General features: G+C 43.1%; 1 protein-coding gene across 5 annotated transcripts in view; it reads left to right on the forward strand.

The window, feature by feature from the left end:
* LOC125016930 (vacuolar protein sorting-associated protein 13B-like) overlaps positions 1-13,249 on the forward strand; it is a 302,660-nt gene that overhangs the window by 167,068 nt on the left and 122,343 nt on the right. For all 5 annotated transcript variants that reach the window (XM_047599702.1, XM_047599699.1, XM_047599703.1 and 2 more), the window contains exons 30-31: positions 862-1,021; positions 1,564-1,678. In XM_047599702.1, the coding sequence (XP_047455658.1) occupies positions 862-1,021; positions 1,564-1,678 (275 nt within the window). The remainder of the gene's footprint in view (positions 1-861; positions 1,022-1,563; positions 1,679-13,249) is intronic.

Raw genomic sequence — 13,249 nt, forward strand, 5'->3', positions numbered from 1 at the left:
AAATGAAAAGATCATTTTACCTTAATGCATATAGAGGGTATGTACTGACGTCACTGCCCCCCTGAGTAGCAAAAACATGGTGAAATATAGCCGTAAATACAGCGAGACTGGGAAAAATGTGGATTATCAGATAAAATTAAGGACATTTGGACTTGACAGTGATCCATACGAGCTAGTATGGATTTGGAAAAGTGGATTAGCCTCAGTTTCAGTTAGTTTAAGTTACTTTTAGGTCATTTCAAACGTGGCTGAAAGAAAGATGCTAAGAGCTTTACGGATAAGTAATGTTAGCCATACAGTACTGTAGCATTAAAAGGATGACAAGGACAGATCACAAATCTTGCATTTATTGTTTTATTGTTTTATTATTTATTGTGGAATAGTAACTGTCGGCTGTAAATACGTTCAAACATCCACAAACGTATCTGACAGCCCTCCAGAACGTAACTTAAAAAGTAACTTAAGATATGACATCATACAGCATAAATTAATTTTACCCGACATTAAATGAGAACCGCAAAACCTGGTTTATGTGCTTGGATTCCACTTGTTTCTCCTAATGCAGCGATCCATTTACTTTCTTTGGCTTTCAGGAGCCTGTAAAAATATATCTCTGACTGCTTTTCAAATCTGTTGGTACAGTCAACCGTACAACAACTCTTCAGACGCTATTAAAGCATCTCCACGTTCAACTGTCACTTTTTATCACTCAGTGGCCGTAACCATGGAGACCTCGCTTGCTGTGACGTCACATGCGTACCCTCCCTGTTTGATGTATTTCGGATTTAGTTTCGCATTATATCAACCAACCCCTTAAACCTATTTCTGTAGAATATATTCCTACTTTTAATTTCTCCTCAGGCTACGGTACCAAGACGCTACAGAGAGCGCGGGAAGTCAGCAGGGCAGCCAATGAGGAGCCACACGTTGACCTCCCGCTGTTTGCCCCTCATCTACATCAACACCAGCGTGATCAGGGTCTTCTGCCCCGGGTCGCAAGACAAGGCCGCCGCTACGTCCGGTTAGAGAATCTCTCGTCTTCTTGTCACACACATGGAAAACGTTACAACAATAGGCAGTAATGTGTCGCAGGCTGGTTGTTTTGGATTTCTCAAGTCTGTGGTGCCTGTGCGAAAGCCACTGTCATGGTCAACCAGACATGGCTACCACATTAGCATGCAAAGACATTTGCTAAAAAAATATTTGAGGTTCCAAAAAACAACCACAGTTATATTTGCTCCTACAGGGTATAACATCACTGTAGGATTTTCAGAGATGTGTGGAGTCTTGTTTTGTCTGCTGCGTTGTCGTGACTAATAGTGTAGTAATAGCGGCAAGACTTTCACAGCTCTGTAAAGCGGTGTTTGTTCGTACTATGTGTGTCTTTATGTATTTGCACTTGTGTTTAGTCGCAATAGTAACATGAAGAATCTGTCTGAATGAATGTCATCTGTAAGTCCAGTGGTTTACTTGACTCATCTATACTAAGGTGTTATTCAAATACTTTAAGCATCGTCTCATTATACTAATTTTTTATGTACTGTGCATTATTGTGTGTCTCAGGAGAGCCCAATGTGAATAAAGAAGACACCCTGGCAATAAAGTTAGGGTCCCTCAGCATGGCTCCTCAGGCTGATAACCCACTGACCCGCACGGTGCTGAGAAAAGACATCTACCAGTAAGAAAACTGATTTTTTTACTCACCTTCGATGACGCACATTCCACCTGTAGCATCAGCCCTCCACAAAACATCACTAGCGCCTTAGTTTGTTGAAGCTTCCACTAAAACGTATCTGAACTCTGCGAAGTCTGTTGTGAGGCAAGTGTTTTTTTTTTTCGTGCCCCTACGCCGCATCTGTCTCACTGGGTGATTCAGGATGCAGTGGGTAACAGCACCTCATAGTGGCTGTGCTACCCCTGCAATGACAGAGAGCAATGAGTGACACCTTGGGGGTCCGCCGGGCCCTTCCAGCTGAAACACAAGACTGTTGACACAAGCCCCCCGTGCCATGTGGATCAAAGCTGCGAAAGGCAGGGAAAATCTGGTCTTCGGAGGGAAATAGTTCCCCCGCAAAACACATTTCCCCCCGCTATAGGCAGCTGAAAGAATCTGGATTGTGTCATAGCTGCCTCAAAACCACAGCCCCACAGCGCGCATGTATGTATGTGTGTGAAAGAGGGAGAGCAGTTGTGCGCAATGGGCAAATATGGAGCTGGCAAACACATGTAATGAGGGAGATAAAAGTGGTGCCTAATGCTTTGTGCAGCTGCAAGTGAGATGTGAGCTGATGCGAAATGGAAAAGGGGGAGAAAAAAAAAGAAAAAGGAAGGTGGACAACAAAAGGAGAGGAGAGGCCACTTTAGGCTTTGTTGCTGCTTTCATTTGGTCGATATGTCAATATGTAGAATGATGCCTAGCTCAGGGAGGAGCAGAGACCCGTGTCTGATAATCTGTTGAAAGACTGCTGTCAACATTTCATACACAATACATAAGGTATTTCAATCACAATCGCTCATTTTCTTATTTGCTGTACTGGAGCGATGGTGATATTATTCAGTAACCATGGCTACTGTTTTGCAGGAACTTTGGGGGGTATTCGCTCAGCCTCGCTAGGTTGCCGAAATGTTGCTGTTTGTTTTGGTACAAGTGAGCGCAGCAAAATGGAAGCGCCTTGTCGCCATGGAAATTGCACTTAGATGTGTGCTGTTGACATGTTGAACGTGTTATCGAGTCGGATGATAAATGATGATCTTGTGGGCACGGAAAATAATCTGGAGATTTTCTCAGACTTTCACCCCGAAAACCAGGAAGACCAGCCATGCAATTTCACCCCGTTCTGGCCAGAATGGCGGATTGGTGGCTCCGAGGCTGCGGTGCCCACATCTGTTCATAGGCATCGCGCTACGCGACGCTCCACCCCGGGGCCCGAGCAGACGCACGCTACCGTCGAGGGCCTCAACGCGCACATAGACATAGATCACACACACACACACACAGCCAGGTACGATGACAAACACAGTAGCTTGTTCACACCAAAATGCGAAGTACACACAACAACGCATGCCCACCCTGTTACAAACACAAGCAGCAGGCACGGCCATGTGTACAAACTCACCCACATTCAGTCATCCTCTCAACCTCTGCACACAGAAGCCAAGAGCCACCACTTTCCTCTCTGCAGCGAAACCCAGGAATTATGTCGAACCGCTCTCTGTGTTCATTCTTCCACTTCTAACCGGGCATTATCCTCACCACCTACCCTGTTCGCATCTGCCCTCCAATTTGGGATGATCAACAATTCTGAGTCACATGATTGATAACCCTGAGATCGGGGAACTTGTTGACATACCATTACTGAGCTTTATCTGTGCTGAATTTTACTCACACACTGTGTGTGTGTGTGTAGCGCTCCCCCAGGTCGCGTAGAGATAGTCATAGCGAGACTCTGTAATCATGCAAACCAATGTGTGTTTACAATCTATAACCAACCATGGCTGTAGGAAGAAATATGTCTGTGAGCCCCAGTAGCCATTTGCTGCGATTCTGTTTAAAGTCCACCACTAATTACATCCGTTGTCATAATTGAATGACTGATCTGAGCGGCTATGCTGTTATTGTCTACTGTACACGAAATGATTGCCTCACAGTGTCTATAACCAAGATTTACTGTAATGCCACCCTAGGAGACAAGACGTGAGAAGGGAGAAGAGTGAAGGCTAAAATAGCGTACATGTGTAAACATTTTGATGGAGTGTATCTTCATACCGTTGTACTTACGCTGTTTCTGACACACTTCAAAGCCCCTCAGCTTCCCTTTCGGCCCGACCGTGTTCAGGATATAGTGTGTATTTATAATTTAGAATAGACGGATTTCTTCAAAGACGGGTTGCTCGGGCGTAATGCCGCGGAGCTAAGTCGATATCCACCGTAGCTTCATTTGGCAGCAATTAAAACGCTTTCATTCGATCATGTGATGTTGGGTTTTCTTTCCGTGAAGGGGTAGGCCCCCAGCAGTTTCTATACCAAGCAGGAGTTATGACAGAGCTGCAGGCTTCCCCTCTTTCTCCCTCTTCATCTCCAGCTACAAGGCCGCTGTCAATTTACACAGCTGAAATCATTTTCCTGTCTTGAAAAAGCCAGCTTTTTTTTTTTTTTTTTTTTCCCAAGTACACGAGTGCCGGCCCGGGGAATGTCCAGCATGTATAGAGCCCCGGACTTTCTTGTGGTTTGTGCCTCTGTAAAATCTCACATTTTTTATCCCCCCTCTCACTCCCACTTTCTCTCATTCTTTCTTTTTTTTTTTTCCACATAGATTTTTTTTTTTATCTTTCACTCGTGGAACACTTAATTGAAAGTTTCTCGTGTGCTGGCGTAAATGGGAACCATTCTATGAAACTCCTTGCGGAGATCGGGTGTCGCTCTTTAACTTCAAGGAGACATGCCGGAGTGTCTCTGCGTGAGGGTTTACACCGTTCGCAATGCTAACATTGATAAAACGTTACCAGTAAATGGTTAGAAATGGCTTCTGATTAGCTTATTGCCTTAAAAATAACTGTCATTACAAATCATTTTAAAGACCTCGGCCGCAAATTATAGATTATTATGTGCGTATTAAATAAACGTATTTCTAAAATATTTACATTATGAGTACTTGTCATTGATTCTCATAACAACAAGGCTAAAGTAGCATGTATAAACATTTATGGCATACATCGTTCTGTTGTAGAAACAGAAAACTACAGAAAAATGTTTCAGATGCCTTGAGGTTTTAAAATGACATTATCAATACACATGGCTTTCTGTTTCTAATTTAGATCCGTGGCTCGCGCTTTAGTTTTTGGATATGGAAAGAGTTTGGACTGACAGAGCGGCTCTCCCAACTCATTAACGCTCACACAAGAGCTATTTGTTACTGTAATCCATAGGAAGCAATACAAATGTATACATAACATAGTATTATAAAGCACTAATCAAGGATAGTTTTAAGAATGGAAACTTGCGTTGGCCTGTTTATTTGTGCATACGTGTTTGCTCTGCTTGTATCCATGTGTCGGCACGTGTTTCTACGTGTGTGTGTGGGTCAGTGTGTGTGTGTGTCTTAAAATATCCCGCTCATTTCCCGACATCCCCACACCTAGATGACACAGCTCTAGATTCCATCACATACTCAGTTACCTCATGGTCTCTCCAGCGGAGGCTCAGAGCAGCATCCCGCTGCCACATAATATGTTTTTTTTTTTTTTTTTTTCGTGCGTGTGTGTGTGTGTGTGTGTGTGTGTTTTTTGTTTTGATTAGCGCACATGCCTGCGTTTCTACGGCAACGGCAGGGAAGACTGCTGTGTCAGTGGTGATGCAGAGCCCAGTCAACATGATGTGGCCGTATCAGCGGACTCCCCTTCTCTGTGTTTTCCTCCAACACTTCTTGAAATACGACATTTGTTTTTCCCTCATGCCACGTTTGTTCTTCCCGTTCGTCTTAACCCACCCTTCGACTTTTATTTTCCCTCTAAATCTCCCCTAATTTCCCGTACGTATTCTGATCGCTGTATTTATTGTTTGATTTATCGTACGGCCTCTCTCTCTCCCTCTCTTTTTTTTTTTATCACCGGCAACGTTTCCCTTTCTCCTCAGTCTTCCCTCTCTGTTTGTATGTGTATTTATTTCCTTCCTGTCTCGCTTTCCCTCTATGTTGGTTAGACTGGTCCCAGTCCCAGCTCTCTGTGGTCAGTAAGTCAGCTCCTTATTACTGTTGAAGGGCTGCCTGGTTAAGCCCACATATGTCCTAATAAGTGGTTGTGATGGGGATCTCCCCTCCGCAGATAAACAGAGCCCGCTGAAGCCAGGTCCCTGCCTGTTACTAATAAAATTCCCTGGCAGTACGTTATATGCGCCCTTATCCCACAGTAGCATCCTGTCCACGGCTGGGGGTGTGTGGATGGAGCGATAGAAGGATTAGTGCACACTTGCCCCTCCCAAAAAAAAAAAAAAAAAGGTGAATTTATTTAATTATTTATTTTCCACCTAGAATTATTTCCTCTGTTTGCTTATATTATTATTTATAGGTTTGTAACTTTAATTGTATTTGGAGGTCAGCGGTCACCAGGGTTCACGCTACTTTCATGTATTTTAATATCTTCCCCACATTAAAGCAGAAACACTGACGACTGATCCTCGGGTGTTCTTTTCTTTGTATGAGAAGTTTTAATTTTTTTTTTTTTTTTTTTTTTGCTATGCTCTCAGCTGGTCTCCTCCTTTCTTGTCTTCCTCCTCATCTTTCTTTTCCTCATAAAAACCCAGCGTTCCCAGTAAATGATTCATTAGATGCTTCAGTGCACACTTGCCTCATCACTCACTTTAGTCGGCTGCCAAGTGCCCCATTTCCCCGTTTGTTTACACCAGCGAAAAGTGCTCCGGCTTTGCTTCACTGCAGCGGCGGAGAAGAGCTGCTCGGGCCACACACAGTGACACCCAGTACCTACTCTTATATACACTGAGTTGCTTAAAAAAAAAAAAAAAAAGACCGGTTTAGTGATAAACTCCCTTCAGAGGCAACAATGACTATAATTGAGTTATCTCACCAGAATAGAAGAAGTCTCCGTGCGTCCCAATTATCTTTTGACCGTGGAAGGAAACTCTGAAACGTTTTTTTCATTACTCCCTGTTGGTGGAGCGAGTCCCGTTTTAGACCAGTAAAACGTGGTGTCTGTGGGGATTACCCAGCCAGGCATCCTCCATATGAACCGAGCTCTCTTAATCTATTTTTGTCTTTACTTTCAGACTTCAAAAATATAACAAGATTATGTTTTTCCTAGTCTACACTATTTTTTTCAGTGTGTCATTAGCGCAGAACTGCGGGCGACGCCAAACCAACTGAGTAAATCTTTTTTAATTGCGTTGGTGCTTTTTTTTTTTTTTTTTGTTTCCAGCTAACTAGCTGTTGTGATCTTTTACTTTGTTCATATTCTGTGAAGATACTACGTGATTATCTTGAGCTCTTAAGTTGGATGTTCAATCATCGTAACGTGCTTCAGTAGTCAATCTAAGCTGTTTGCCTTGTAAAAAGACGCCGAGTCTGAGCCAGACAGCAGAGAACACGTAATACTCATGACAAAAACCTATACATTATCATTATTGGAAAATTATTAATAAGTACAAAATCTTGGAACTTGATAGCTACCAGTTGTTTTTGGATGCCTGTGTCGTGTTTAAGGTTTTGAATGGATTAGCCCCTCAACCATTACAGGGCTTCATGAGAAAAAAATCTTCCAGAGTAAACACCAGACTAGAGGAGACTGTGATGCACAATGTCGCAGGACAGGATTTGGCCAAATGGTGGCGTCCATCAGAGCAACACAGTGCCAGCTCACGTTAGAAACTGTGACAATTTCATCTTTGAAAACAAGCCAAACCTGCTCTCATTGGTAACTTATTCATCTTTTCTATCTTGTGCATGGACTTCTAACCTTGATCTGAATCTGGACTCATTTTTTTGTGTAAGATTTTTTCTGTTAGTCATGGTGTATAGAGGGTACGCACTGACGTCACTGCCGCCTCAGGCCACGCCCCCCTGAAACAGCGAAACCGGAAAAAATGTCGATTATCATATCAGTGATTCATACGAACTAGTGTGGGTTTGGAAAAGTGGATTAGCCTCAGTTTCAGTTAGTTTAAGTTAGTTTTAGGTCATTTCAGTTCAGATATATGTAGCTAAATAAAAGATGCTAACGCTAAGAGCTTTACTGAGAAGTAACGTTAGCCATGTAACACTAGCGTCCAACAAAGGACGACGAGGAGTGACTGCAAATATTCCGTCATCGACAAACTTAATCTGACAGCCTTCCAGGACGCAACTTGAGAAGTATTAAGGTATGACTTCACCACTTTTGGTGCCTGGATTCCAGTTTTCTGTCAGTAATGCGGCGACCCATTTGCTTCTCTATCGGAGGTATCTGTAAAAAAATATATCTGTGGCTGCTTTTCAAATATGTTGGTACAGTTAATCACACAACAGCTCAAAATTAAATATATATATATATATTTTTACAATTCAGACGCCATTAAAACCTATGGTTCAAACTAATGCGGCTAATCTCCATGTTCAACTGTCACTTTTTGCCGTAACCATGGAGACCTCGCTTGCAGTGACGTCACGTGTTTATATCTGTGCATACCCTCTGTATGTTTTTTAAGATGCCCGCCTTAAGACAGGGGATGAAATTTAGCAGCTGTGCTAATTCCGGCAAAGTTATATTGATGCTTTTTGCTGATATGTTAATTAATGTGCATTGTCTTAATCAAATAATACTAATGAAATAAATGAAGTAGACCCCCCTAGCAGTGAAACTAAGGTGAAGTGGCTAATAGCGCAATAGATTTCATCAACAAGAATTACTCTGAGACATCCTTCTTGTTGTCCTCTGGGCCTGGGAGGCTCAGGAAGGAGACATCCAATTGAAATGGTTACAGCTAGACCTTTTTTAGTGAACTCTAAATCATTTAGCTCCATTTGTTTCCCTCCCTTGTTTTTCTTTTAACCTACTCTCTTACATTTATATCTACATCAGTGTTCTCCCTCTCTTCTCAAGAGAAAGAAGATAAAATAAGCGGGGATTGGAGGGTCAGCCAGAATAAACATTGTTTTTTGTCATTCCCACAAATGAAACACCTGGTGCTGGTAAACGCAGAGGACATATTTCACGTTGCCTTGACATACAGGATTAATGTAACATCAAATTGTTTTAAAAATGGGGACAGACACTACCCAGAGTAAATTATACGCCCCCTTTTATTAAAGTTCGCCCGAGGATTTATGATTAGAATCCGGCAGGAGAGTCTGCGCAGGGCCGACAGATGAGACTGGGAGTGGGTTCGGAAGGGCTCTCCTTGAAGCAGTGTGCTCAGACGACATGCTATAATGTGAACAGGAAGTTTAGATCCAGCCACTGAATACTGCCGCGGCTTTGAGGTGGATTACTTCCCTCTTCGCTGCTTTTTTTTTTTCTCCCCTCCTCAGATAAAGCTATATTTGTCATTATTCTCTGTGGGAACCGGGGGTGATAGAAAGATTTCTCTGTCTCCCAAATGATACAGCAAACATATCGTATAACATGGGAGCTGATTTCCTGGAATGGGAGAAAAATTTTGCCCCTAAACCGTAAAAGAGAGAGCGGGAGACTTGGTCTGTGTTTGCGGAGCTAATGTTACGAGAGGAAACCAGATGAATGTTAGTGGATTTGATCTTTGATCTGAGGTACCTGACCGCTGCGTCCAATCGAGCCCACAAAACTATGACAAACTATTTGTCTTCTTAAGGGTACACTATACTCTGTCTCGGCTCTTTCTGTCTGACTTCATGCTGATGAATAGATTATTACGAATAAAACAAATGTAGAGTATAATCTGTGATTTATGGCTATGTGTATTTTTTTTGTATCAGCCTTCCTGCCTGTCCACCTAATTCCACTTATCCATCACTGCTGAGCTTTTGACGACAGGTCTACACTTTGTGTTTAGCTGGCAGTGTCTTGTGTTGTATATGAGCAGGGAGCTGTATACAGCATCTTGTGTGCTGTGTTGTGGTGTCTGCTGACTTCTGTGTACAGGCTGTGGTTCATTCCATAAATATCTGTGGCCTCTGTGATGTTATTCTCAGGCCCTCAGCTCTGAGAAGATTGCACCACAACACTTGTATTCCTCGGTCTGCAGTTAGAGGTTTAGGGGGATTAGGGGGGGAGAAAACCCCAGCTCGGGCCCTGCTATACATTTTTATGGCCGTTCTATGCATATGACTCTGATGTAGTGTGCAAAAAAAAAAAAAAAAAAAGAGCTGGGAGAGAAAGGGGATATCAGAACTTACCACAGAAGAATCAAATAAGTAAACCACAACTTATTTCCCCTCTCTTTTTTGGCCTCCAGTCGAGGGGCTGTTGGGATAGCTATGTCTATCCGATTGTCTTTGGGACCAATGGCCCAACACTTTGGCAAGCCCAAGACATCTTAATAGCTTTTGGATGGCTATCCGTGAAATTTGGTATTGACATCTGTCGTCCAGAGAAACTGACCGCGTTGTCCAAAATTATGCAAACTATTATGCAAAGTTTATTTTGAAGGAGTTTGTGTAAAACTTGGTGTATATATAATCATAGCGCTGGAAAGGTGAATATTAATTATGCTGTATCACTTCCTTATGTCACGGTGTTTATTTAGTCACCGGGTTGCCCTGAGGTCATGTGTGTTACAGTTTAATTTTTTTTCTGGTCCACCTGCTGCTTTAAAAAAAAAAATAATAATAATACTGCACTTTTTTTCTCTCACCAGATGATGGATCTGTGTAAATTTAGGGAAAATTGGGCACATGCTCACCGACCAAATGAGCAAATTCAACATGGATTCAACCGCCTGCTGGTGTCATTCCGTGCAAAACCAAAACTTAAATTATACAGACTCTTAACTACTTAATCTGCTTCCCTTCTTCTTTATCTTGTGTCTCCGTGCTGCCGTCGGTGGCGACGTGCATTTGTGCACGCCTTGTTTGGTGGCACTCAAGGTGACAGACCTTAATTCATAGCTTCCCGGAAACTGCGCTTGTGTTTTGGCACGCTGCTGTCAGTCAGGTCGGGGATGCACGCTGACAGAGGTAATAGGGATCAGCCCTCAGCTGTCCTTCACTCATTAAAGGGCCTGATCCAGGGGTTCACTGCATGGTCACACAGCTCCAGCCTCGCCGATTGTGCCTGCATGTGTGTGCATGTGTGTGTGTGTGAGCGGCTCATCCTGAAGCAGGATATAAGGGTTCTAAGAATACTCCCAACCTCGGAAGCTCTGTGCTCAACTGCAGCATGCGATATACACAATCTACCGGTGTTACCCTGTCAGAGTCTGACGAGTGCCTGTTTGAAAACGTAAGTGCAAAAGTTATGCGTGTGTGTCCGTGTGTGTAGTCAAACCCCAGCCTTGTGCATAATTGTGTTTTAGTTCCTTTTCTCCCCGCTCATGACATGTTGATGTTCTGGCATCCTGCGTGGCCGGTTTAATGTTGTCATTGTACTGACAGGGAGACCCTGACTGGCCAGTAACACAGCAGTAGCAGAGGCCAGGTGGACTGTCGGGGGAGTTTGGGAATATCTCACTGATAGTCAGTGTATCTCTGCTTTGTCTAGTATCTTTCCATGAGATTTACATGGAAATAGCTGAGCGTGAGCCATGAGTCGAGACGCACTGTTAGGTTTTCAGATGATATATGCGGAGAGACGGTTGTTGGCAACGTTTTCCTTCGAGCCACACACAAAAAAGCTTAGAGCGTATTTACAATGTAGCTGCCGTTACAGTTATTAGCAGTTTAGGTCTATAGTAAAACACACAGGTTGTTTTTGATGCTTATTTTTTTTTTGGTACAACCAGATGCTGAGTTTACGGTTGCAGCCTATTGGTTGTGAGCTTCGCGTATGTCTGCGTGTGCGTGATCTGCCAAACCTGCCTAGTTATCAGTATGTCACACAGTAGAACATCAGACCAGAGAGGAGGCAAGTGAAGTACGAAAGAGGAGGAAAAAAAAAAAAAAAACCTCAAGAAAGACGGAATGTGCAGATGCTTTCAAATGTCCATGTGTGAAGCCACAAGCTCTTCTGTGGCTCTGGGAAGCCAATGAGAAACCAGTGGCATAATTTTCTAATGCTTGTGTAACAAGAGGCACATTACAACCCCAGGAGGCCCAACCAGACATGAAAGAACTAGTGGCTGGCACTAAAGTTGCCTCACAACTGTCATCCTCCTCCCAGTCTTTAGTTCAGGTTTTTTTTAATTTTTTGCTTCATATTGCTCTGTGCTGTATTTATTATACACTGATCAGCCACAACATTAAAACCACTGACAGCCATCTTGTCACATTGCAGTGTTTTGCTTGTCAGACACTAACAGGACACCCTCACAATATTAGCAAGGTGGTCATAATGTTATGCCTGATCGGTGATTATTATCAGTAGTCCTCCTTTTGCTCTATTTTTCCTTTTTATTTGAACTAATGCAGTATTCTATGGCTCTGATGTACCAACTCTTCACCTTCCTCATTGTTTATATTGTATTTATTTATTTATTAGCACAAAAAGTTTGAGATAGGAATGTGCAGGAGGAACTAAAAAACACTTAGGGGCTTGTCTGGTGACCCTCCTACATTCACCACAAACAATAAATTAAATAACACAAACAAATCCAAAGAACAGCTAGTAAAGAAAAAAAATTCATAGTGATGAATGGAGGCCCTTGACCTATTGTATACACTCATTAGCTACTTTATTAGGTACACCTGTTCAGTTACTTGTTAACACAAATAGCTAATCAGCCAATCACATGGCTGCAATTCAGTGCATCAATTCATGCGGAGGTGATGAAGACAACTTACTGAAGTTCAAACCGAGCATCAGAATGAGGAAGAAGGGGGATTTAAGTGACTTTGAACGTGGTGTGGTTGCTGGTGCCAGTCGGGCTGGTCTGAGAAAGGCAACAGTAACCCAAATAACCACTTGTTACAACCAAGGAATGCAGAATACCATCTCTGAACACGTGGAACTTTGAAGAAGATGAGCCACAGAAGCAGAAGACCACACCGGGGGCCACTCCAGTCAGCTGAGAACAGGAAACTGAGACTACAGTTGGCACAGACTCACCAAAGTTGGACATATGAAGATTGGAAAAACCTCTGAGGAATGTTTCCAACACCTTGTTGAAAGCATGTCACGAAGAATTAAGGCAGTAGTGAAGGCAAATGGGGGGGTCCAACGTTTTACTAGCAAAGTGTACCTAATAAAGTGGCTGGTGAGTGTAGGTGTTGTGTAGGCTTCCACAGATAGACACACCATGCATGTATTTTATTAAATTCACCACAGCTTTAATTAATGATCGAGATCAAATGGAGGCGAGTGCTACGTGGTCCTCGTTTTGTGTGCATGTGCGAGGATACGAGTCCTGTTACTTCAGCTGCAGGTTTTGAGGAAAATGCGAAGCCACTGCGTAGACAACTCTACCGTGGTGGTCCCCTTTCTTCTCTCCATAACTTATCCCGAACGTGCAAACACACACGCACAACAGCCTTCCAATCACCACCCCGCCCCTGTCAATTTATCATCGCGCAGCTCTAGTTACGCACATGTAACCCTGGCAGAAATTATTAACTCGACCAAATATGCTTTGCTCCATATACTTACGCTGAAATGAAGTGTTCGAGTGCTGGCAAGGCCTCCCTCCATTCCACAG

The sequence above is a fragment of the Mugil cephalus genome, chromosome 11 (assembly GCF_022458985.1).
Source record: "Mugil cephalus isolate CIBA_MC_2020 chromosome 11, CIBA_Mcephalus_1.1, whole genome shotgun sequence".
Lineage (NCBI taxonomy): Eukaryota > Metazoa > Chordata > Actinopteri > Mugiliformes > Mugilidae > Mugil > Mugil cephalus.